We start from the raw sequence: 26,705 nt of genomic DNA, 5'->3' as shown, positions 1-26,705 counted from the left end.
GCTGAGTTCTCACTGAATGCTTTTGCACTGTCAAAGAAGATTTTGTTTCTTTGGGCTCCCCACCCCCATCTGCTTTCAAATCTAGAGTTTTTTTTAAAAGCTGAAGTTTTCAAAAAGCAGGTGTCCATCCAGGTAGTTGAGAGCTTTTTGGTTTTTTCTCTAGTGTAGCCATGCTTTCTCTTTGGGGTAGATTGTGCCATTTGTAAATATTATGCAGCATATTTAATACTTTAAACCAATACTAAAAACTTGATGTAAAAACCTAAGAATCAACATATCAATTTTTTTAAACATAGTTTGTTCTACATGATTAGAAAGGATTAGCTCAATGAAGTTTTCATATTTTAAATAAATTGATTACATTTATGCATTTTATAAATTCAACAAAGGACAGAAGTACTACACCAGTTGTCAACTTCTAACTCAGAGAAATACGTTAGCCATGTGCCCCCACACCACACTGACCCCCAAGGGAATGAGAATATATTGAGAGGTTCTATCAAAGCAATGTATCAAGTAATAAGCCTTTAGTTTTGAAGACTTTTTAGGACAATCTCGTCTCTTGAGCTTTCCATATAAGCTTGGATAGAGTCCAGTGAACAATTCAGATATGAATCTTGGCTTCACATCCAAAGCAAACGTGCAAGCAATTTGAGGTTTGTGCGTTAGAAACTGTTACTACTTTCCCATGTCAGTTTATAGAGAGAGGCATTTTAAATTTATAACGAAGCTCTATTCTGCCCTTTATTACCAGGAGGTTACTAGGAAAGCTTGCAAGAGAAAAGCTTCCCCACTATCCTGGATTTCTCCAGGAATTACTACTGAGAAAGATCAAGCTGTTAGTAGCTATTCTATGGCTGGAAGTCAGACTTAGACTATCTTCATAAGATACTCAAGCATTTGTCCAGTGACCTATAGAGTAATCTGCAATTTTCTGCGCAGAAAGGGAGTACAAATTGACTTCAGTCCCTAAGAAGTCCACCCAGCTGATTTGAGTGGCTTATTTTATGAAGCTTATGCAACTCTGAAGATGACTCAGGTTGAGAGTCACAAACATGAGAACTGTGCTCACATCAATAAACTAGCTCAACAAGAACACAGTGTTTTTTATAAAGATATGAAAGGACTCCGCCAGAGGGATATTGGCATGGCATTTTATTAATATTTATCATTTAGACATGATGGAGATTTCTATGTAACTAAGACATTTAAGCTTTTCTCATTCCCTAGTCCTGATCTGTAGTTTGCAGAATATTTCTAGCATCCAGTCTTCCGTCTTAAAATACAACACCACCAAAGCATATGTTGACTTAATTTGGAGGGTGATAACTGAGTTCTTCATAGAATTTCTCTGCCTCTTAACCTCTGCAATAGATATTAGTGCATAATTGTTTTCATAGAAATATTTTTACAAATGCTCACCATGAATCCTCCGAGATCATCAGATATCTCAGATTGAGATATCATCTCATCAAAAAAAGACATTTGTTATTAAAAAACTGAAATCCACCAACTACTTTATTTGCTTCTCTAAGGAGAATCAATGAGCTTTCTTTCCATTTAGGTCCTACTTCCATAAGTCTTACAGTTTCATTTGGATAGAGCTCTATACAAAATATAAAAAAAAAATGAAATATGAGTTCCAACATGACCTCAAAAATTCCCTAGCTATGTAACATTGAGCATGTCACTGAATTTGTGTCCTTCAGTTACCTAATCTGCAAAATGGAGATAACATCTACGTCACAGGGTTGTTGTGATGATGAGATAATATTTATAAAGTATCTTGAAAATCTAAACATGCTATATAAATGTGGGATCTTATTAACTGTAGCAAGACACAAAGATTGATACAATTCATTTCCTCCAAAAGTGGGTCTCTATGTAAGTAAAAGGATCTATATTTACAGTGATGCCAACAGATCAATTCCTAATTATAGTCAACCTCCAAACTGTGATCCTGAGCACTTCTGTTCCTTTTTCTGCCACTCTGCCAGTGTCATAGAACAAAGGGGTCACAAAAGACCAAGGGCCATTTTGTACCTTTATTTGTTTTCCTTTAAAATGGCCAAATGATTCATAACCAAGTGTCCAGATTACTGGTATTGGGCATCATCATAATTAACTAGTCTGGCCTTTGTAAAGTAAACATTTCTTTTGCCAGGTCCCTACTTAAAACCTTTACAACATGACAGAAGTTTGGGGTTTTTTTGAGCTAGCGCTCTCTTAGTAGAGCCTTTGCAAATCCAGAGTCACCTTCATGCCAGTGATGCGGGACAATTGTCTAATGTTTCATTCAAAAATTATTAAATACAATGTACAAGGTACTGCGCAAATGTTTAACATGCAAAGAGTGTTGTAAAGGACAATTCCTTTTCTTAACGAGTATGACATATGTTAGGAGAGATAGTCATGTAAATAACTATAAAACAAGCCATAAAGCATGAGAAATGCAAAAGAGAAATCCAAACAAATGAATATCAGTGATTCAAGCTATCTCTTCCAGCTAGAAACTTTGTGGAGGAGATGGCACTTGAGATAGGTTTTGGAATTTCTGGTAGGAATTTTAAAAATGTGAACATAGTGGACTCTTTTTCTAGACGATGAAGATGCCGTGAATACAAGCACAAAGGCAGGGGTGGGTAGAGTAACACTGGGAAATAGCAAATAATAAGGTCAATTGGGCTGGAATATAGAGTATGTGAAGAGGCATAGTTCAAAACAAGGCTGAAAAAAATTAGTGGGAGCCACACTGTGTAAAGACTTGAATGCTAGATTGAGAATTCATATTTTAATTATAAAGCAATAGAGGGCCTAAGGAACATTATTGAGAGAAATTCTGGAATCAGAGATGCACTTCAGGAGATGGCAGCAATATGAAGGTTACACTGGAGCAGTGAAAAGCTAGAGGCAGGGGAGGGACTAGGTAGAAGCCCTTAATAAAAGTTCAGAGAGGTGGTAAGGTGGGTGCTGTCTGAGTGAAGATTTGAGGAGAGATGTGAAAGATACTTTAGAGGTTCTGTCATTGGATCTTGGCAGCTGAATGGATGTGATGAAGGAAGGAAGGAGAACAATTAAATATAATGCCAAGGTTTTGAGCATGGGAGGCTAGGAAGGTGGTGTCCTATTGACAGAAGTAGGGAAGTTAAGCAGATCAAGCTTTGAGGGAAGGGCTTCTTCCACTGCTTTTTCTGTAAAGCACTGGGCCTAGTGTGATTGTTTCAAGAATTCAGATTTATTTAATGCCTCTTCCCCTGGTATTAATATTCTCTCCATTACAAGCCTTTGACCTGACTTCCAAATACTATCTTTGGTCTTTGCAATAGGACACGTCTAAGCAAAATTAAATTGATGTTCCAAGAAGTACTTCCATGATCATGTTTTAATAGCCTGGGGAGAGATCTCAAAAGCAAATGTTTTCGTAAAAGCATTTCCAAAAAGAAAAGTTTGTTTGAATCATCAGAGGAAAACATTCCTTAGTTCTTAGACCAGTGAGTATCATGTAATAATGCCTTTGCATTTGTTTCAAAAGAGTGGTTGACAATGACATCCCCCTCATCAAACTTTTCTATTTGTGAGAAACTCTCAGAAGAATGCCCATTATTTTCAGTATGAGCCTAGTATACATATCTTCAAAAGCTCTCTTTGCATGTGGTGAGGCAGTGTTTTAAAAACATGCTTACTTGGCTAAAGTTGATCAGCTTCAGCTGATTTTCAGGGATATTTGTTTGGCAGCTAAGGACAATGAGTTGCTCTTTTAGTCCACTAATTCAATTAACTTCTCAAAAGAAGAAGCGTTCCCAGCATTTTATATCCCATCCTAAGTCGACTGGCGTGAAACCTTGGTTTTCTTTTTGCGCCAAGCCTCTGGGATATAGTTGGCAACTTGTGTTAAGAAAGCAGAATAGGTCTATTTTTTTTATGCTTCAGGAAGAATTAATTCTATTTTAATAACAAATACAAAACATTTTAATGACAAGCTATATATTAACAGCAGTAACATGTTACCCTTCAATGGTCAGTAGGCTGATCAATCATTAACCTTGTGATTAATTGATATTTATTGGATACATTTTTGAAGGTTCTGTATAGAGATATTGTCATAAGTTTTTAACAACTTGTTCTCTAGAAACAACAACAAATTATGTATATATATATATATGTATCTATATTTATAGATATAGATATCTGTGTTTGTTCTTCATTTTCGAAGAAGACCATGACATTAGAGAAATGATGACATGACTTGCACTTGACTTTGTTTTGAGTGAGGGAAGGCTGTACAGGTCAGCAGTCTCACTTTCCCCTCCTGAGCCATCTGGGTCCAGTGACCGGATATTCATCAGGTTGACTAGAGAAGGCCCAAGAAGCAATGGGAGACGTTGGCCTATTCAGGTACTCACTTAGAGTAAGGTGACACCCATTCAGTGAAAAGGCCTCTTTAAGAAGTAATCAGGGAATGTCCCCTTTAATGAGTAAAAGAAAAACAACCAATAAATGAATCTGGGAGGGAAAGAGCAACAGTTACTATTGATAATCACTCTGAAGCCAAGAGTTTCCCCAACAGAGCCATTAAGTGGAGTTTGTGCAGGGACCTATTGTGCAATGTATGGGCTTCAGAGTGCCCTGAGTTTAAGGTTTTGGGAAAGACAAGAAAAAACGGAAGAAAGGAAGGGAGGGATGGAAGGGGGAGAGAGAAAGAGAGAGAGAGAGAAAGAAAAAGAAAGAGAAAGAAAGAAAGAAAGAAAGAAAGAAAGAGGAAAAAAGGAAGGAAGAAATCTGGCCTGTAAACCCCAAGTTAACTGGGTATCCTCTGGCCATCTAAATTTGCCTTCCTTTGGAGAGAAGAAGGAATGGGTGAGGGGGACAGAAGGGAGAGGAAGAGCTGAGTTAATATATATATATATATATATATATATATATATACACACACACACACACACACACACACACACACACACACACACACACACACACATATCTACACACACGTATATAATACATATATACATATATAATATGAAGATGTATGCACATATTCACACACATACATATGTGTAAGACATGATATGCAGTTTAATATATAATGTTAAGATTTTCTCTATCATTTTCTTAAGTCCAGACAATCAACAAAATAATGAATCAAAACCTGATTTATAGCATTTGCCAGTTTCTGAGTGATAAATGCTCATGCTGAAAATTTAATAATCAGCTATCTTGAACTGGCTCTAGCACACCACTTGGAAAGTTATCATCGTCAGAAAATCATTTTAATAGCCATTTATTTTGGTTACAAATAGATGCAGTCTTAGCTGTAGTACTGTCACTATAAGATGAACTGTGTTTTGGGGCATTTAATTATGAGTATCATTTCTAGAAACTGAGGACCAAAAAGCACATACATAACTCAATCCATTTCAGAAGATTTTGTTTTGTTTTGTTTTGTTTTATATAAGGAGAGAATCTGGCTTAAATAGTGATGGCTTGTGGGTCTAATCAGCGAGAAGTAGTTTCACTGAACTCACCACAGGAGTAAGTAAAACTGTGTAATGGCTGACAATTACAATTTTTTGAGATAAGGATGCTTATATCAAATGTCAGTTGGGAAAAACTGCTAAACATTTGAGTTAACTTTAAGCTCTGATGAAGCCCAATATGACACTGATATTTATTCTTAGAAAATGCATATCATTATATTTTGTACTCTTCTAAATTTTATTTAATCCAAAGAGTTTTATAAACTTTACCCTATTTCTTCCACTGGCAAGAAACTGTTGAGTAATTGGAAATATGCGGGTTAGTCTTATTTTTTCATTTGTTTACATTTGTGTGGTTTAGAGATTTTTTTACTCTTGTTTTTATATCTTTATTTTTTGCCCTGAAGGATTCAGTGGCTGTCTCAACAACCACTGTGAAAAGTTCAAGAGAAACATATATATATATACTGAAAAGAAGCAATTAAGTCAAAAGAAAGTTAAGTAAATGACCCAAATTATTATCTCATCAAGATTCCTGAAACATTTAAAATATGTATGTTTCACGATTTAAATCTGCCCTGGATCATCTCAACGCCATAATTAGCATCTCATTTTCATTCCCTAGTGCTTTGTATTGACCTTGTCAGTATTTATCAGGTTACATATTTTATATGGATGGGTAAATCATCTCACTCTAGAGCACTTTCTTCAACTTTTTTTATACAAATAGTTTATTATTCAACTTCATATTTGAGTAACATGTTAAATCTATTTTAACCTATTTCTATATAAAAAAAGAGAATCATTGTAAATAAGATATGGAAAATGTCACCCAGCATTAATATTTGAATTCTCTGATTTACCCTCATACAGCTTCATGTGTTAGTGAATAGCAGTTTTTTTCTATCAACATATTTTACTAATCAGACAAATATAATAGAGAAATTTTTTTCGTAATTTTTCTTTAATTCTAGCCATTTGAATAATATGCCATTTTTAGAGGCAGTGGGATAGATGGATAGGTCAGGAGCACCTGGGATCAGGTCCTACCTTTGCCATATACTGGTTGTATTTAACCTGGCAAGTTACTTAATCTTTCAGTGGTCTACCAACATTCTAAGATTAAATGTTGTAGAAAACATGGTAATCTGCAATGGTAGAGGCAATTTCCTGTCCCTTCTACCAATGAGATCACAGACCTGGTTCCTAACCATTACAATATAAAGTTATTTTGAATATCCAGCATTAGTCAGTCAGGTTGGTCGATAAACATTTATTAAGTTCTTACTACGTGCCAAACACTCTACTAAGCACTGGGGATGCAAACACAAAACACAATACCTGCTCTCAAACCATCCACAGTCTAATGGGGAGAGAATGCATAGGGAACTATATATAAAGAAGATACATACAAGTTAAATAGAAAATTGTTAACAGAGGGGAGACACAAAAAATAAAAGGGAATAAAATAAAAGTTGCAGCTTGAAGGAAGTCAAGGAAGTCAGGTGGTGGAGCCAAGAAGGACAAGCGTTCCAGGTTTGGGGGGAACAACTTGTGAAAATGAATTTTCTTGTTCAAAGAATAGCAAGAAATCCAGTGTCACTGGATTGCAGAGTACATAGAGGGCATAAGATATAAGAAGACCAGAAAAGTGGGAAGGGGCCAGATGATAAAGGGCTTGAAAAGCCACCCTGAGAATTTTTCATTTGTTCCTAGCGGTGGTAGAGAGCCACTATAGGTTATTGAATAGTGGGTTGAGATGGTCAGATCTGTGTTTTAGAAAGATCATTTTGATGACTGAATGGAGGAGTGGGAATACATTGGAGGCAGAAAGACTTGCCAGCATGTTATTGCAGTAGTCTAGGCTTGAGATGATGACGGCCTGCGCCAAGGTGGTGGCAGTGTCAGAGGGGAGATGGGATTATTTATGAGTAATCTTATGAAGGCAAAATCAATATTTATGGATGTAATATTTTGAATGTGCATACTTATTTACCTTTTTGCATCCACTTGAATGTATAAGTAAGATACCTTGCATGGGGAGGAGGAGAACCTTTCTTTATTTCCTTTGAGATGTAGAATTTTATACCAAGCAGCCCATACTCACCACAGAACTATCTGGCAATTATCTGTCAAGTTCTTTTGCATGGCATTGGGTGGTAGCTGGCAAATGTCCCTATTATACAAACTAATAGGGTAAGTAATGGGATTCCCTAAAGGAGTAAGTTTCAAAATATTCCAGCTGAGCATACTCTTTTTGTCTTTTCTCTACTTACCCTTATCCCTTACTGAAGGAGTCTGAAGGCAAGACTGAGTTGCCAGGTATGCAAGTATGTATGTCTATACCTTAAGAGATAAATATTAAAAAATGCTGCCATTACAATTTAAAGTAAACTAAATGATGGATTTCAATGGTAATTAATTTTCTTCTTATTTATGTCATAATTCACGACTGGAAATGAAATATTTTTAAATAATCTTGAATGTGTATCTTTTTTAGTTCTCAACATACAAATTCTATCATGTGCTTTTCCTGCTTAATCAAACTGTGGGATGGCAGATGCATAGATCTACTATCTAGTTCTAAAGAATTTAGGGGTCATCTAGTCTACTCTGTCAATGAAGAAACTGAGGTCTATTGAGGTTAAGTGACTTGCCCAAGATCATACAGGTAGTAAGTGTCAGAGGGTGGGACTGTTCATTCTTAAACTAGACCTCTTTCCACTAAATCATACTGCCTTTTAATCCATTTATATATAATTTAAAACATTAGAAATGCAGTTGTCTATAGAGTTATCTTTGAAGAAATTATAGATGTTCCAGTTTTCTTGACAATAGTACTAATTCCAAAGTATTGCTGATCAATATCGCTAAACTCATGTAACAGCAAGTTGACCAGCATCAACGTATGGATATTATTTACACAAATACCAATATTTTTATTCTTCCACTTGCTTGTCTTGCCTTACTTGCATTTTAGGACCGGGTTCCATGTACAAACAACTCTTGATTATCTTGCTTGTCAATTATGTGGTCAATATTTCTTTGTCTATTAACAGAGTATTTTAAATACCAAGGCTACAGACTTCTCTGTATTACTCAATCCGTCTCTAATATATATACATATATATATATATATATGTCATTGTGCTATAATGTAGTATGTAGGTAGAAATTGCAAATCAATTTACAGAACAGAAGAAAACTACATAATGCACTCCACAGTATAATAAAAATGATTTTGTACTATCAATTAGTCTCAGTTCTCTTTTGTTTCGAAGTGAAATGGCTTTTCTACTTAAAACCTCAGTTACATTCAATCAACAAGCACTTATTAAGCACCTAATACTTCTTCAATACTGTGCCAAATTCTGGGGATGCACAGAGAAAATGGAACAGTCCATGCCCTCAAATACCTTATATTCTATTAGAAGAGACTTGCACACAAAGGTGTGTACAGACTATAAACAAAATAAAAATCACTGAACTTTGGGAGGAAGGGCATTAGAAATTTAGTAAATCGAGAAAGACTTCATACAGACAGTGGTTCTTGAGCTCAATCTTAAAGGAAGCAAAAGTTTCTAAAATATAGAGGGGAGGAGAGAATGTATTTTGGGCATGGAAGATACCTAGTGCACAGGTGTGAGGATGGGAGATGGAGTGTACTATATAAGGAACAATAAAAGGGACAGTTTGACTGGAATGCAGGACAGGGATAACAAGGCTGGAAGGGTAGGTTAGGGCCAGGTTGGGATCTCTTCTGAGAATAACCCCCCAAACTGACAACTGTCTTCCAACATAGAAATAAATAAAAATGACAGAGAGAGCTGTAACCTCTAAATGCTTATGCATAAAATGCACTGCAGTTATAAGTCAATGAACAAGTGTTTATTTCAATAACCTTCTGTGTCACACACAGTGCTCCTTGGGTGCAAAGGATGTGCAAACAAAAATGAAACAATTCCTGACCAAGGAGCTTATATTTTACTTTAAGAATCAGGTGGAGATGAGAGGCCAATAACAACGCAAATCCATTCAGTTCTCTATTACTGAAGCCAGACGTGATTTGGCTTTTCTCTATAATTGTGGTTCAGGATTGGAGTATAGATAGGAAATTTTGATGTAGAACATTTCTATAGTTCTCTGCTTATCTCTCATCCAGAAGACCCTGGAGAAGTAGAGTTGACTGGGGTATTTAAACCTGCTACATTAAATTTTATCTGGATCCCTGCATTCCACATGCAACATTTATCCCAAGGCATTTATAAAAGAAAGCATGTCAGAATTAGGGAAAATACATAGATAGAAAAAAAAAGAATGGTAAATGACCTAGAGTAGATAGACTTAAGAAATGTCCATAAATAATGATTTGAAAAAGTATTAGATATAGTTCTTCTGTACTTTTTAAATTATATTTTCAAAGTGGTAGATAAGTATTTTTAATGAACTGAATCAATGTAATGGCAAAAATGAAGATTATAAATTGTAGCAGAAACTGAATTTTGCTCAATTTTATTCCGTTAGTGAGGTTTATAACCGTCAAGAAAAGTGGTAAGTATAGTAGAAGATCTTAGAAGGAGACTGAAGAAATTAATGTTAGCAGACACACAGGAGTTTGGATATGAATGACAGGAACATTTAAAGTACTCTATTTAAAACACTAACAAAAAAGTTACATTAGCACTTTGGGAAGTATGAATTCCGATGGAGCTTATAGACTGTATTCATTATTTTGTTAGAGGCAAGATCATGGGTAACCACATTAAAAACTTCATGATTTTAGAGCATTAGAGAAATTTAATTTTAGTGCTGTACAAGTCAGTCATAGGGGCATGTTATACATGTGTATACACATACACATGCATACACATATGTGCATATGTGTGTCTATACATGCACACACATATGTATCTCTGTGTATATGTATGTGTGTATATGTGGATATGTATGTGTGGGGTGTGTGTGCATGTGTGTGTGTATACCCACACATATATTTTGCCTTTAGGAAAGTACCCAATGGTAGACCTCCTAGGATTTGGATTCATGGGAAAATATAAATGCATGATGCTATCAATAACTGTTATTTGGTTTTATGAATCGAGTCAAATACTTTAAGAACTTTCTAAAATGATAAGAATACACCAGCAATATGAATGGACTTTGAGCAACTAAAGCAATGATGTGTAACAATGATGTGTATTTCCCTCCTCCCCCTTTGTTTTAAATAGCTCACAGTGCTATGAATAACAGTGATATTCCTATGGAAACAACTCACTGTGTCAGAGGTCAAGGAGAAGGTTATCGAGGTGCTGTGAACACAATATGGAATGGAATTCCATGCCAGCGCTGGGACTCCCAATATCCTCATCAGCATGATATAACTCCTGAGAACTTCAAGTGCAAGTATGTATAATTTGATGAAAAGTATTACTGGTCATGTCAGTTTGTCTTCTGAGCAGGAAGAGACAAGGAAGTCAACTTTAACATTTCTGTCATAAACATTTTGTTTCCCTCTGATTGCACGTTTTGATAACAATTAAAGGATGGCAAGAATGATAATCTTTAGGTGTGTTATTGAGTTTGCAAATTAATTTTGGAGGAGAGTGGTTTTGTGTTTTTTGTGGTTTTTTGTGGGGGTTTTTTTGCCACTGAAAAGAGTGGGGCTTCCTTTTTCAGACATAATTTTGTAGCAAGGGAAGCATGAAAACTATAGTGAAATTAAATATGTGCAAATCTTTAAAGCCCAAATAAATTTCTCAGAGTAAATCCAAGCAAGCCATATTAAATGGGAAACTAAATGAATTATCTGAACAAGTTAAGCCAAAGATACCTAGTTTTAGCATTAATTGTTATGATATAGATATAATGTTAAATGAAATTAGTTATATTCTATTTTCCTTTTCTTGTAAGATAGACCATAAAATGTCATGTAAGTTTAAACGGACCACTTAGTTATTACAAAATAAAATGATTGCTTTTGAAAATGCAACATGTTGCCAATAATCTTCTTCTCTTTATTAAATATAATGCCAGTAAGTAATGCTCTTTGACTTTGTTGTAATTAAGTTTTGATTAAGGAGATGTTTGATCTTTTTTTCTTAAACTTAAATTTTTGCCTCTAACAAAATAATTAAACTTTAATTCTAGTATTTCAAGAAGTAGATCTTTGAGCTTAAAGTGGCAGGTTTATATGTGTGTGTGTATATGTATATATACATACATGTATATATACATATATGTATGTGTGTGTGTGCATACACACATACATATCCATATGTATGTATTATACAATTTGCCTGTGTAGACTCCAAAGCTTATACTAAGCTTCTGGTTTTGTTAATGTTAACTTGTTAGTGCTCCACCAATCTTCCTCCATTCCATGTCTATGTAATGAATCATCCATTATAACTCACCAAGATGCCACAAAATTAGAAGTTAAAATCAAAATGGAAAGAGAAAAAATACTAATAAAAATTATGCCAGATTCATGTTTGATTATGATGTATATTTAAGAGATTATCATATGAACTATGTAATAAACATCCAGCTGACTTTTCCTTCAGAGAAAATAGAATGAGCATATGAACTGAATCCATATATTTTATATCCATGTGAATTATGAAGGTCAAAGTAATAATTGGGGTCTAAGAAATTCAAGTTAGATTCTTTTCCTTTTAACTATTACTCATGAAGCTTTATCCTTTAATCTACTAAACGCAAACAAAAAATTTAAAATAAAGATTGAAAGCCACATTGTCTAGCCTAAGATTTTGTCATAGAGCATTCATGAGTTCATCTGTTAGTAGTGTGTTGGCCTGGCAGAATGTAGCACATTGGTAAGTTTCTTATTACTTTTGAAATACTTTACATCAAATTTCAGTGCCATTAAAATGCTCTTTCTTCCAGATGCTGAATCTTTTTTCTAAATGAGAGCTTTGCCAAGATATATTGTTTAATGATACCGTTTGTGATGAAGCAATATGAATCACATAATTACCTCTTCCCTTTATTCCCACCTCATTAGCAGCTGTAAACAATTCATGTTTCAATAGAGAGGAAAGAATTCAGGAAAAATATTAGGGTGAGTCTAGTCTTCTTTTCTAGCTCAACCCCGATTAATGAGGTGTTTCCAGATTTAGACACTCACCTCAGACACTATACAAAATTTGGCATCGGCAAATATGTAGGGTTACTGTGTACCTCATGCTTTCATTTAGTTATTTTGGGTCAAATAAAAAAAAAAAACAAACCTCATTTCACCAAATACTTATTTGTTTAAAATTGTAAACTAAGCACATTTTATGTGAAATTTAATATACGCATTTTGTGCTCACACATAATTTATCAAAATGTAAGTATGTGGTGTCACAGAGAAAGAGACTTTTACTCTTATTAATTTTTTCTTAATAATTGGCTTTTTCATAAGGGTTAGAACAGCCAAAGGTTTGAGTTTAGTCTCAAATTATGAACACATGCCATTCAATGAGTTTGAAACTTTGGCAATCAATGTGCTTACATCCTTAAATGAAACAGTCTGTGCTAGGACTTAAGGCAGTTAGAGAAATGAAATGAGAGATGCAGTAGGAATGACTGCCAACCTGAAAGTGGGTTGATGATATGGTAGCTTCACTGTTGTTTATAATAGTCAGTTGCATATTCTTTCTTTTAAAACATTTTCTATTTCAGGTGAGCCTCTTAGATGTAAATGAGTGATTATGCTACATAAAATTGCTTAAATATTGAAAAATCATTTTTGCAATAAACTTTGAGGTGCTTCTGAATTTTTTTTTTGTAATAAGAACATATGAGATCTTATAATAAAATAAGTTTTCACTGACTTATAATGTCTATGACAGCAAAGAAATAGGGAAAAATCCCCAGAAGTGCACATTTTCAAAACTACAATTGGTTGTTGAGCATTTAATTACACTTTTGAGAGTATTTTTTTTAAAAAATTACCCAAAATTACATTCATACATTTATGATTTCAGCATATTTTCCGTACTGATTACAATATCTTTGTTCCTGGTTTAAGTCGCTGATAAAATAAAGGGGGGGTAGTATAGTAAAAAGCAATTTTTAAAGTAACTACCATGTGAGAGCTAATAGGGTAACAGAAGTAACAGTTTTCTAAAGGTATTTGCCAGTCATGGAGGAGTCTGTATACAGAGCCCAGATATAACAGAAGTTCTCTATTGATTATGAGGTTCTCTAGTTGCTCCTGATCACAGATGATCTTTCAATGATTCCTTAGAGCTCTGAAACACTCTAGGTTCTCATAAATGAGTTCCACAGTCACTTAAATACCAGAAGTTTTTAAAATACACAGTCATTTCTATACTATAAAACAAAACTCAAACTATATGAATATATTGTTCAACTTGTGACATGCATAAGTAAATATGTATGGGTATGTATGTTGAAGAGAATTTGATGGACCATGAATTGGTCCCAGAATTGTATAGGAAGTAGAGAGGGAATTGGATTAATTTCAGAAGCTGTAAACATCTCTTTGCTGTCAAAACCCATTGCATAGTGGTAATAGAAGTAAGCATTTTTAAACATCTATTATGTGACAAGTAATATAGGAAGCACATAGATTATCTCATTTGATCCTCAAAACGACCCTGCTAAAGGTAGGTGCTATTATGATACACATTTTACAGTTGAGGAAACTGAGGCATAAGGAGGTTGAGTGACTTGCCCGTGGTCACACAGTTAGTATGTATCTAAGGCCATATTTGAACTCAGGTCTTCCTGATGCTAGACCTGGTGTTCTATCCATTGTACCACCTAGCTGCCTCTAAACACTAGTATCACAGTATGTAAATACTGAAAGGGGATGTGAAGGTGATCTAGTTCAGTGCTTATCAGACCAAGAATGCCTTTATTTCTACACATTTTAGAAAACCATTATCTCATAAGATTAAAATTGTAGGAATCCCAAAGAAAAATGAGGGGATACCTGGTAGACATAAGTAGGCATATCATCAACAGTGGCTTATATATGGTATATGTGGTATAAAATAAGACAGGCACAAAATATTTAATACAGTTTAAACAGTAATAAATGTATAGAAAATGTCAACAAAGATGCATGGGATTTAAAAAAGAAAGAATTACTTCTAGTTGAAAGAATGAGAAAGACTTCATGGAAGAGGTAGAACATGAATTGGGCTTTGAAGGAAGAGGTAAGGCTATTGATACAGATATGGAAGGAATCCCTTCTAGGTACAGGAGGCAGTTTGTAAAAATGTACAGAAGTTGAAAGGGGAGAATTATATCAGTCCTATTGTATATTTATTAAATTTATTGAGTTACATTTGGATTCCCATTTTAAAACTAATAATTTCAACATATTTACAGACTCAATTCAATTCTCTTCTAATATTGTAGTGCTAACTAAAACATGTTTAAAGGAACAGCATGTCTTATTCATCAAATTCATTATCACTAATAACCTGTGGCCCTCCTCAGCTTAACATAAAGTGAATACAGATATAATTGACACAAAAATTGCACTTGTCTTTAAAAATGCTGTAAATGATATCTAAGGAATTCTTTATATATTGGATTTCATTTATCCATTACCATACATTCTGTATTTGTAGAAGTATTTTAGTATTGACTTCATGAAAATGAAACTTCCCATTTACAGTAACATGATTATCTTTTCATAGAGACTTAAGAGAAAATTACTGTCGAAATCCAGATGGGGCTGAATCACCCTGGTGTTTTACAACAGATCCAAACATTCGAATTGGCTATTGTTCCCAGATTCCAAAATGTGATGTTTCAAGTCAACAAGGTACAGGATCATTATACATTTTGTGTATAACTAAATTAGGTAAGAGTGAATAAATTGAGGACAGTATTGATGACAGGTACTTCAATATATCTATATAAAATAGTACATATATATTGTTTATCTGTATTTTATATTGGTCTGTCTCATATATCTATGATCTATCTATTCATCTGTAACTATTTATCTACAGCATGATAAAGTGCATAGAGAGACAGTTTAGAAGCCAGGAAGATTCTAGGTTCAAGTTTCATCCTTGACACAAAATGGTAGTATGGTCTTAGGCAAGGCTCTTAATATTCTAGGCAACTCTCTAAGACTATAATTACAGAGAAAATACCAGTATAGGTTGGTGAGGGGTTCTGCCCATCTAGGAACTTCCCTATACCAATGAATTTATAGGTATAGTACCCATTCCTATCTACCTACATGCAGAGGTTCCCAAAGTGGGTGATACCACCCTCTTGGGGGCACTGGAATGATCCAAGCAGGCAGTAGTGGCTTCAGGTACAATTGGGGGGCATTGAATAAAAACAAGGGGGTGGGGAAGCATAAATAAAGAAGAAAAGATAAGAGTAGTTTGAAAAACCATTCATACCTGTTTCATCTGTTGTGTAACAGAGTTAAAGTTGTAGTGATTAGATTATTTTCCAATCAAACACACAAAATGAAAGTTATAATCAATCAGTGGTCAAGTCTGCCAACAGTCTTAACAGGCAAGTATTTGCAGGCAAGCATGTTGCGTGTTGTCAGGAAATCTAGCATGCAATGTCAGGAATATGTGTGTGTAATGACTTGTTTACAATATGATACTATATGATTACATGACATAATATTGCATCATCAAAATTTCAATGCAGGAAACCTCCACAAATTTACAACAAATTATTAAATTTAAGATACATTGTTTAAAAAATTATATTTTTTCGAAATGACACAATTTTTAAAAAAACATTAAAGGGTTAAAAAAAGTAGATTTCAGGGCGGGGCCAAACTGATAAATTTTTTCTTTGAAAAGGGGGCAATAGGCCAAATAAATTTGAGAACCTCTTTCTATAATGTGTGTGTGTATTTTATACATACCTATACACATACATATATACATATATATTTATAAGAAAAAACAAATACACATTTCTGTCTATCTACAGCTATGTAGATAGACAATTATGATATGGCATAATCATGTCTGAACTGTCTAGGTTATAACCAAGATCAGATTATGGAATTTACCTTAGCGCTTTCTATATAGCTGTATGAAATTTGCAGTTGTATCAGGCTGCTTAAAGACACATGTCCAATGTATTTAATTCAGTCTGACCAATATATCTCTTAAGCCTTTGTTGTTCTCAAGGCATTGTGCTAGGCACTAGGAATACAGAGAAGAATGACAGTCTTTGCTTTTATTAACCCCTCCTTCCATCTTTCAGTATCATTTTCTCAGTGTCACTGCTCATTAGCAGCTGTGAAAGGAGTAGTTGTGGATGGGAAAGCAGGTGCATCTCTAGTCAGTTTTACTGTTCATTAGATGTTCTCGTAATGGTCAGAACATGAAGTTGAAACCAATTATTAAAAGGAGACTTAGTAACATCTGTGTTTTCTACTTAGCTGTTTTATTCCCATAGATTTGTTTTGAAAGGGGCTAGTAGTTAGGGTAAAATTAGTATTATTCCTGTATGAGCCTTGGATTTGTATTAAGATGCTTTAAGACACAAATGCAGTATTCGATTCAATTTGGCCAACATTGATTACATCTTTACTGTTTCCAAGGCACTGTGCCAGGCACTAGGGTTACAAAGAGAAGAATGCCTCTGCTTTCAGGAAGTTTACAGTTTAATGAGATGGGCATGGGGGATATGTCGTGATACTCATAAATACATAGCTATAAGAAAGAATGTGATGAGGCCAATTAAGAGCCATGGAAAATGCTCAAAGAGATCTGCTGAGGCAGAGCTCACTTTCACTTTGAGGACAGGGAAGGCTTCTTGAAAGAAGTAGTTTCTGAATTGGATCTTGAAGAAGGAAAGAACTTCCACAGAGATAGAAGTCTGGGATTAGAGAGTGTCAGTTATGTATGAACAGTGATATGAGCAAAGTCTCAGAATCAAGAGGAGAAAAAGAAATGGAGAGAAGTCTTTTAATTGGAATGAAAAATACTTGAAAAGAAGTTAATAAAATGTTAGATCTAGATGGCAGAGAACCAGAAAAAGGAGTATAAACTTTCTTTTATAGACAATAGGTAGTCATTGAAAGGTTTTTACTAGCTCTAAAATGATAACAGAAGTGCATGTGAAAGATTGATTACTCAGGTACTGATGGACTGCAGAGGAGATAGGATGGAAACAAGACTGATTAGAAAGCCGTTGTAATAATGTGGGTGACCAAGGAGGAGGACCTGTACATTTCAGGTGAAAGTATTCAATAGGCAATTGAAAATATGAGTTACTTTCCATCAGCATTCATCTCAGATGGTCTAATTTAGATGTGGTCTGACTTTGATTTTTTGCTTTTGCTTTGTATGTACCTAGTGGTTGGTACATAGTAAGTATTTAAGAGAAGCGTGCTGATTAATTGAATTACTGATTGGACCTCTAGGAAGAAGTTGGGAAAGGAAATAGATTTGGAGATAAGATTCTTATGGAGATGCTAGAGATATACATTATCTCCTCATTATCATAATTAGGATTTACATTCTATTAAAATATAATGAAATTCTATTACATCATGTAAAAGATTTTGACTCAGTGTTGAAATGTATTATTTTTGAATTATTTGGGATATCCCCAAATGCGATCTGTAAAAAATACTTATTTTTGGCTCAGGAACTGTTTCAGCAGTAGCAAAACAGTTTTCTGGTAGGAAAAAAGCATTTATTTTCCAAGTTTCTGTCATATTGATGGGGAATTTTCATAAAAAATTTCATGAATAACTCTCAGTGAGTCAAGTTCACACATTAATGCTTTCTTAAGTAGTCCTCTATAGAAAAAAAAAGAGGAGAAAGAAAACCTAGAAATGCTTATCTCTGATAAGTTAATATCTAATTGTTACCAAAATTCATTTAAATTATATACAATTATAATAAAAAAGTTGATATCCCTGATTTTTTAAAAATCGTAGTATGTCCTATTGATAGCAGAAACCAATTTCAGAGTTTCTTATTCTGCATCATAGGTAATGATAGTTCATTTTCAAATGATAAGTTTAAATGTAAGGCTCTCTAAGATTATCTTAATTCAAAATTAGATTATTTTTCTTTATTCAGTTTTAATAATATACTTAAGAAACATTTCAACAATAATGTTGAAAAAAATTTCTATAAACTTCAGGTAAATGGAACCCAGTTTCCCAAAACAGTCTTGTAATTAAATTTTTCTTATATTGAATGTCTAACTAAGCATAATGTGTAGACTGTTAAGCATGGCACAGAGACCTATACATGTAAGATTCTTGTTCTTCACAAATTAATTATCTAAGAAAGGCTTCAAGAAAAGCATATTAAAGACAGAGATCAATTGGCAGAAAAATATATTCAGTAAATACTTATTATGCATCTACAGTATATAAAGCACAGTATGAGATGTTGGAGATAGAAACAAAAAATTTAAGTTTTTGCCTTAATTCTCTATGGGACAGCAGGGTGGATACATCATCAATAAGGACATAGATCAGTAAATATAAGATAAAGAATATATTTCAGGTGGCTCAGTGGAAAGAAGGTTGAGTCCAACATCTTCCTAGACCTGAGTTCAGATGTGACCTCAGTTATAGTCTGTTTGACCTTGGGCAGGTCACTTAACTGTCATTTGCCTTAGTTTTCCTCACTGGTAAAATGGATACATCAGTACCTACCTCCAAGATTGTTGTGAGGATGGAATGAGATATCTGTGAAGTACTTCACACAGTGATAGTCACAGAATAGGCATTGTACAAATATTAGCTATTATTATTATTAATCAAACAATCAGCCAATTTGCCTTAAGCAGCTGATTGGTATATATTACTATAATAGGTAAAGTGTGAGTTAAAAAGACAGGGAAGACATATTACCTATCTCTAAGGAGCTTACAACCTACTTGAGGATATGTACATACAAAAATTTAACTGATATTAAGTGGCATTCAGAGAAATATTGAAATTAAGCATGCCACTCATTTGACTACAACTAAAAATGTTAGAAAAATGCCTTAGAAGGTCCTAGAACTGTTAGCTTTGGAAAGACATTAAAGATAAAATAGATCAGAGGTTCTCAACCTGATGTCCATTCCCGCCCCCTCCCCTACTTGGGTATATAAAATGAATTTTGTGAGGATGAAGGGTATGTGACTGTGTCTGTGAACTTGGATAGGAATATATATATATATGTGTGTGTGTGTGTGTGTGTGTGTGTGCACATATGTATACACATATATATATGTGTATATGCACATACACACATATACATATATTTATTACATATGTATATACACACATATATACAATATATAATTTTTATTTTCACTACTAATTAAATATTACCATTTCCCTCAATTATGAGTTTTTTTCTTAAAAACATTCATCTGAGAAGGAGCACATAAGTGTCACCAGAGAACCAAAGGGGTCCATGACACACATAAAAAGGTTAAGAATCCATAGCTTAAACCAATCTGCAGATTTTAGAGATGTAGGAATTAAGACCCAGAGAAATAGAGTTACCTACCCAAATTTGCCCAAACAACTAATGGCACAGACAGAACCAGAGCCTTAATGTCTGGATTCCTTGTCTAGTGCTCTTTCTACTATAGGCTTTTCTAATTATTAACATAATGAAATTTTAAAAAATTCATGCTACAAACTTTTATTTTTTATTGCTGCAATGATTGTTAAATTCATATTTACTCACTTTTAATATAGAAAACCAGTCAACTTGTTTAGGTCCTCAATTTAACTTTTTTTAAAAAGCAGCATATAATTGTTTTGGGTTACAGAACTTGGGCTTTGAGTAGAAATTTTGTATTCTTAGTCATGTATATTGTCATTTTTAAGAAGTTTTTTATTGCATTTTGCTGATTTCAGTTGAGTGTTTTTAAAGGAATAATTTTCCTTACATGCTGCCATAAATTTATTCAATGATTACCTCCTTATACTTTTATCTTTTTTTTTTATTTAGACTGTTATCGTGGAAATGGCAAGAATTATATGGGAAATTTATCCAAAACAAGATCTGGGCTGACTTGTTCCATGTGGGACAAGAATATGGAAGATTTACACCGGTAAGTAAGTTTTATTTATGGAGTAATCAACATATGGTAATAGCACAAATATGGATTAAGAAATACAGTGTGTGAGTGATTCTGTACTCTGAAACGTGAAAAGCATAAATGTAGAGGCAGTGTGAGAGAGTGAAAAGAGGGCTGTGTTTGGAGTCAGAGGGGCTAGGTTTGGATGCCAGTTCTGCTACTTACTGCTACATATATGCCTGATATCTTCCCACTCTCAAGAAAATTAGCAAATGGCATCCCTGGGTATATAGGACAGAGACTGCACATAAGAATATCTTGGGATATGAATGTCAAGAATGAGAGGAGAAGGGGCATGATTATGACAGAAATGTGGGATTGAAGACTTTGTGTGGTCTTTTCCCTTTAAATCAGGAGACATTCTTCAGTACCTGTTACATGCCAGGTACTGTTCTAGACACAGTGGATAAAAGGACAAAAATGAAAAAAAAAAGACTGCCTTCAAATAGTTTACACTCTAGAGTGGAGGAAGGGAGTGGAGAAGTGCAAACAATAGGGAGGAATCAGGAAAGTCCTTATGTCAGAAATGGCACTTTAGTTTAGTCTTTGATATTAGATATTAGATATTAGATGTTAGATATTCCAAGAGATGGAACTGAGAAGGGAAATAATTCCAGGCATAGAAAAACTTGTACAAAAGAAGGAAGATGGGAGGATGCTATGTTAAGTAGCAGCAACTAAAATGTCTGGAACGTAGAGTAAATTAGGGTGAACTTGATGTAGAAAAATAGGTTGAAGCCAGGCTGTGCAAAACTTTAAACGCAAAACAAAGGAATTTATATTTTATCGTAAAGACAAGTTTTTGATGTTGAGTTGGGTTTGACTCTTCGTGACCCCATTTGGGGTTTTTTTGGCTAAGATATTAAAGTGCTGTACCATTTCCTTCTCCAGCTCATTTTACAGGTAAGGAAACTTAGGCAGACAGGGTGAAGTGACTTGGCCAGCATCACACAGGTAGTAAGTTTCTGAGGCTTGATTTGAACTTAGGAAGACAAATCTTCCTGACTTAAGGCCTAGCACACCATTCACTGCACCATTTAGCTGCCCAACCTTCAAGACAACAGGGAACCATTGAAACTCTTAGGACAGAGGAGAGATGGTCATTATAGACCTTTTCACTGTCTCTCATGCTTGGAATGTTCTCCTTCCTCACTTCCAACACCTCCAAGACTCAGTTCAAATATGACTTTCCTTAGTAGATCCTTCCTTAGGAGACCCTTCCTCTCCCATCCTTCTTTACCTCAGTGCTAGTGCCTTTCCTTTGAGATTATTTTCCATTTGCACTGTCTGTATCCTGTATGAACAGGTGTTTATTTTTTTTTAAATATTGCTTCTTCCATTAGAATGAGTGCTCTTTGAGAGCAGAGACAGCGTATTCCTAGCATTTAGCACAGTACCTAACACATAATAAGTGCATAATTAATGAATGTTTTCCTAACTCACTTTAGAAATATTAGTTTGGCAACTATGATGAAAATCAATTGGAGAACTGGTAAGGAGATCGCTGAGGAGACTACTTCAGCAGTTTAAATGAGAAATAAGAAGGATCTGACACGTGTGTGGTGGACATATAAGGGAAGAGGATGGGATATTGTGGAGATAAAATCAATAACATTCAGACATTGACAAGATATAAAGGGACCAGTAAAAAGAGGAAAGAGTTGAGGATAACTCCTGGTTTGTGCGTTTTTTCACTAAGTCTAGACATTTGATACTTCTTTCCTTCCTTCACTGGTGACCTTGAAGGGAGAAATTTCAGGGGATTTGAGAAGTGGGAGGTGATAAAATAGAGACAAAGATAGTACACTGTCTTTTTTCAGGTGTTAAGGAAAAGGCAGATTTACAGGATACATTCAGGGGGTGATAGGATCCAGCGATAGTCTGGGCTAGGTAGGGAAGATAATGTGCATGTTTGTACATAGCAAGGAAAGAGACAGTAGATAAGAATAGGTTTAAAATTTAGGAGAGTGGGAATGCTTGAATAGGCAAGCTATTAGAGGTCTTCTGTATCAAATTACTTTCTCAGTAATGGCCTTAAGCAGAAAACACCATTAGAAATGAATCTAGTAAAGCACAAATATAAACATTTTACTGAAATGACACTTTGCAGTAGATCTTTCCATATTTCTCAGTAGTATTATGTTTCATGAACTCGAAGAAATATGAATTAATTATTAGTATGATTATTATGTTTTCCATTTTTACTATATAGTTTGCTTTTTGTAATTTGATTTCCCTAGGGCAGGTCCTCAGTTTCCATTATTACTTAAACTCATATTCTTTGGATAACTGCAAATGATGCAAAATCTACAAACTCTTGCGCATATATATATATATATATATATATATATATATATATATATATATATATATATATATATATACATATATACACACATTCATATATGGATTTAAATATAAAATATTTTCCTCCCTGCCTTTCAAGACTTTTGCATTTTGGAGGCCTTTATTCTTTCTTTCTCTTCACTTCAGAGGAGCAGTTATGGAACAGATCACAAAACAAACAGATAAAAAGTTCCATATCTGTCCTACAGTTCTTATATCTCTGATTAAAATATTTCAGTGGAAGAAGAAAGAACTCCAGTGGTGTAAGATGAAAGTTTCTGAGTTCTTTATGTCTCTAATTTAAGTTGGAAGTTCCTAAAGAAAAGGTTTGTTGAAACATACATAAACTTTAATATAAGTGGTGAAAATTTAAGATCTATAATGCAAACTATGGGCTATCTTCTTTGTAATATTTTGTTTTCTTCGAGTGAACAGCTTATGATGTTTGTGACATGTTTTTATGCAGGCATACTTTCTGGGAACCAGATGCTAGTAAACTGAATAAGAATTACTGTCGTAATCCTGATGATGATGCCCATGGGCCCTGGTGTTATACAGGCAATCCGCTAGTTCCTTGGGATTACTGCCCAATCTCTCGGTGTAAGTGTGCTTGCTAGTAATGGTTTTCCGCTGAAATATTTTAACTATACTGTGTCCGTTGTAGTAATATTTATAGGTGCAATTTTTCACATGCTCTGCCCCTGTTCCGTCACTCTACCACTGTGTTGCAGAAGTAGAAGCCAGGATTGTATAGGATTGGGAACCATTTTGGAATTTTCTTGTTCATTAATTTCCATGGCATAATGAGATTAGTCCTTGGAAAATAATCTCTTGCTTGAACATACTTGAAAACTTTCCAACATGGTAGAACTTTCCAAGGCAGCTGGGTGGTGCAATGGATAGAATGCTAGAACTGGAGTCAGGAAGACTCATCTTCCTGAGTTCAAATCTGGCCTCAAATTCCATCTGTGTGACCTTCAGGAAAGTCAGTTTATAGAAGATATGTGACTAAGAATGGGTTAGCAGATTCATTAGTAATTTTAATTTTCTTTAGAATTTAGAAACATGTCTTTTGAAACACTTGACAAACTTGAAGCTTTTGAGATTGGTCTGCTTTTCATTTGTCTGTTTAACCTTCCTTTCTTTTTTAATCGCAAGTTTGTTTTCTTGGATTCTTTAAAATATATTGTGAGTAGTCAGACATGACTGAAACAACTGAACAACAACAACAACAGAACTTTCTAGAGCTTGGGTTTTACTGGGATAGCTTTCAATAGTGCATTGTCCCCAAGGACTTTTTTATGGATGAGTTCACAGAGTGTGGTAGTCTAGTCAAGAATTACTTTTAGAGTGCTGGGGCACCAAAGAAAGGCCAGATTCATTTAAAATAACCCAACAAAACAAAATGTTCTACATTTCACAACATTGAGATTAAAAAAGAGAGGAAGCTTAAACAATTGACAAACAGAAAACAGACCATTTTCATAAACTTCAGGTTTCTAGGTTGTGTTTCAAAAGATATGTCTCTAAGTTCTAAAGAAAATTAAAATTAGTAGTGGATCTGATAACTCAGTTTAGTAGCATATCATCTATAAATTACATTCTCAGGAATCAGCTTAATTGTTATTGAACAAAAAAGATATGACTTTCTAATGAAATTTATCAATTGAAATTGATAAATTTCATTAGAAAGTCATATCCTTTTTATTGATACTGACATAGGGAATTTTTATTCTTTTTTGCAAACACTCTGTTCAATAACAATCTTTTTCTTTTGCTCTTCTTTCCTTCTGATATATTTTCCTCCATCTCCCTGTCCTCATTCCATTTTTTTTCCTAATTCCATTTGTGGTCTGAGTATGATGTTGATGTAATAACATAGGGCAGCTAGGTGGCAACAGTGGATAAAGTGCTGGACCTGGCGTCAGCAAGACTTGAGTTCAAATCTTGCCTCAGACACTAACTGTGTAACTCTGGGCAAGTCATTTTATGCCTTTTGCCTTGATTTCCTCATCTGTATGTCCCTCATCATGCCTTTGTCCCCTGGAGGATTTTGTACATCCTTCATTGTAAAATATGCAACATGACATCATAAGATAAAGCCTGTGTGTGTCATGAAAAAATTCATGTTTTTCTAGATAGGAAAAAAATATTTACCCTATAAAAGAAATATTTAAGTATCATTTTATGTTTTCTTCCTTGTGTAATCTAGGCAGTTCTCTACTTTACCCATACTTTGTACCACCTCTGTCTGGATAAGGGATGGGGACTAGACCAGTGATTTCATTGTTAATAGAGAATTATCAAGTGAGGCAATTTTCTGCTAGTTCAGATCAGTATTGTTTTTGCAAAATAAAATCTTAGAGAGGCACCTGGAGCAATGAGAGATTAAGTGACTGTGTACATAGGGTCACATGCCAGAATATATGTCAGATGTAGGACCAGAGCCCAGGTTTTCTGGGTTCTAAGGCTGGCTCTCAGTCCAGCAACGCCAAATCTGCTTTGCTTGGCACACTTATGTCTGGCTGCAGTGAATTAAGAAACCTTTCCTTTAGCAGATTTGTTCATAACAAAAGAAGAAGCCAGGTAGTATGTTGGATAGAGTGTTGTACTGGGACTCACAAAGACCTAGGTTGGAATCTTCCTCAAAAATGTATGTGCCTCCTTCAGTTTTCTGGGCTTTAAAATGGAAATAATAATAGCACCTAGCTCCCAGATTTAACATGTGAGGTTAAAATGAGATTATATATGAAAAATATGTATCAAATATGTCAATTAAGAGATGACTGGCAACATTGGAGAGAACAATTTCAGTTGAGTAATGAGGTCAGAAGCCAGACTGCAAAAGGGAGAGAAGTAAGAATAATTTATATAGCACTGTACATAGAACTTTATTCATCACAGAAGCCCAGAAGTTTCAGATTAGTTTCCAAGCAACAGCTTAAAGAAATCTTCTGCCAAACTAAAATATGTATGTGTGTGTGTGTGTGTGTGTGTGTATGAGTGAATGACCAGATGAATGAACCAAACATACAGGACTGAGATACCTTCACAGTCATGGCAATGGAGATAAAGTCTACGAAGCACAGTTGACAAATCTCACCATTTCTCCCTCTAAGTCACTTCTCACATCTGACCCACTTTCCTAGTCACTGAGTCACTGCCTTAGCTTGTTCTCTCATCACCTATTGCTTACAATATTTTTCAATGGCTTCCTAATTGTCCCCCTGATTCGTCTCCCCTTTTCTCATCCTTTTGCCACAAAGTTCCTAGTGAATTTCCTTAAGTACAAATCTAACCATGAAACTCCTTTGCTTGATAAAATCTTTTTCTTTTGCCTCTAGGATAAAATATAAATTTATCTCTTTGGATTTCAAATCACTTCACAACCTAGCTCAACCTATTTTTTTCTAGGCTCACTATACAGTACTCCCCTTCCTACACTCTGCCATTAAGACCAACTTTCTCTTTGGCTTCTTCCTGTTCTCCACACATGTATCCTCCATCTCCCATCTCCATACCGTGGCCCTGGCAATCCTCTATGCCAAATGCGCTTTGGATCCAGGTCTGCCTTCCAGAATCCTTGTCTCCCTTCAATATGTAGCTCAAGCATCAGTTCCTATCAGAAGCATCTTCAGCCCTTCTTTCCTCCACAGATTTATTGTCTTCCCTCCACCTCTTGTGTTTGTTCTGTACAGATTTATTCTGTATGGAGTTAAATGTGTACATGTTTTCTCAAAAGCATGTAAAATCTTGGAGAGTAGGGACGATTTCCCTTTCTGTATTTTATACCCAGCACCT

General features: G+C 34.7%; 1 protein-coding gene across 2 annotated transcripts in view; it reads left to right on the top strand.

Moving 5' to 3' along the window:
* Window positions 1-26,705, top strand: part of HGF (hepatocyte growth factor) — a 98,559-nt gene that overhangs the window by 57,434 nt on the left and 14,420 nt on the right. For both annotated transcript variants that reach the window (XM_072653212.1, XM_072653211.1), the window contains exons 8-11: window positions 10,706-10,880; window positions 15,158-15,285; window positions 20,429-20,531; window positions 23,371-23,504. In XM_072653212.1, the coding sequence (XP_072509313.1) occupies window positions 10,706-10,880; window positions 15,158-15,285; window positions 20,429-20,531; window positions 23,371-23,504 (540 nt within the window). The remainder of the gene's footprint in view (window positions 1-10,705; window positions 10,881-15,157; window positions 15,286-20,428; window positions 20,532-23,370; window positions 23,505-26,705) is intronic.

This window comes from Notamacropus eugenii, chromosome 3 (genome assembly GCF_028372415.1).
Source record: "Notamacropus eugenii isolate mMacEug1 chromosome 3, mMacEug1.pri_v2, whole genome shotgun sequence".
Classification (NCBI taxonomy): domain Eukaryota; kingdom Metazoa; phylum Chordata; class Mammalia; order Diprotodontia; family Macropodidae; genus Notamacropus; species Notamacropus eugenii.
The sequence above is the reverse complement of the archived record's forward strand: the minus strand, read 5'-3'. Positions and strand labels throughout refer to the sequence as shown.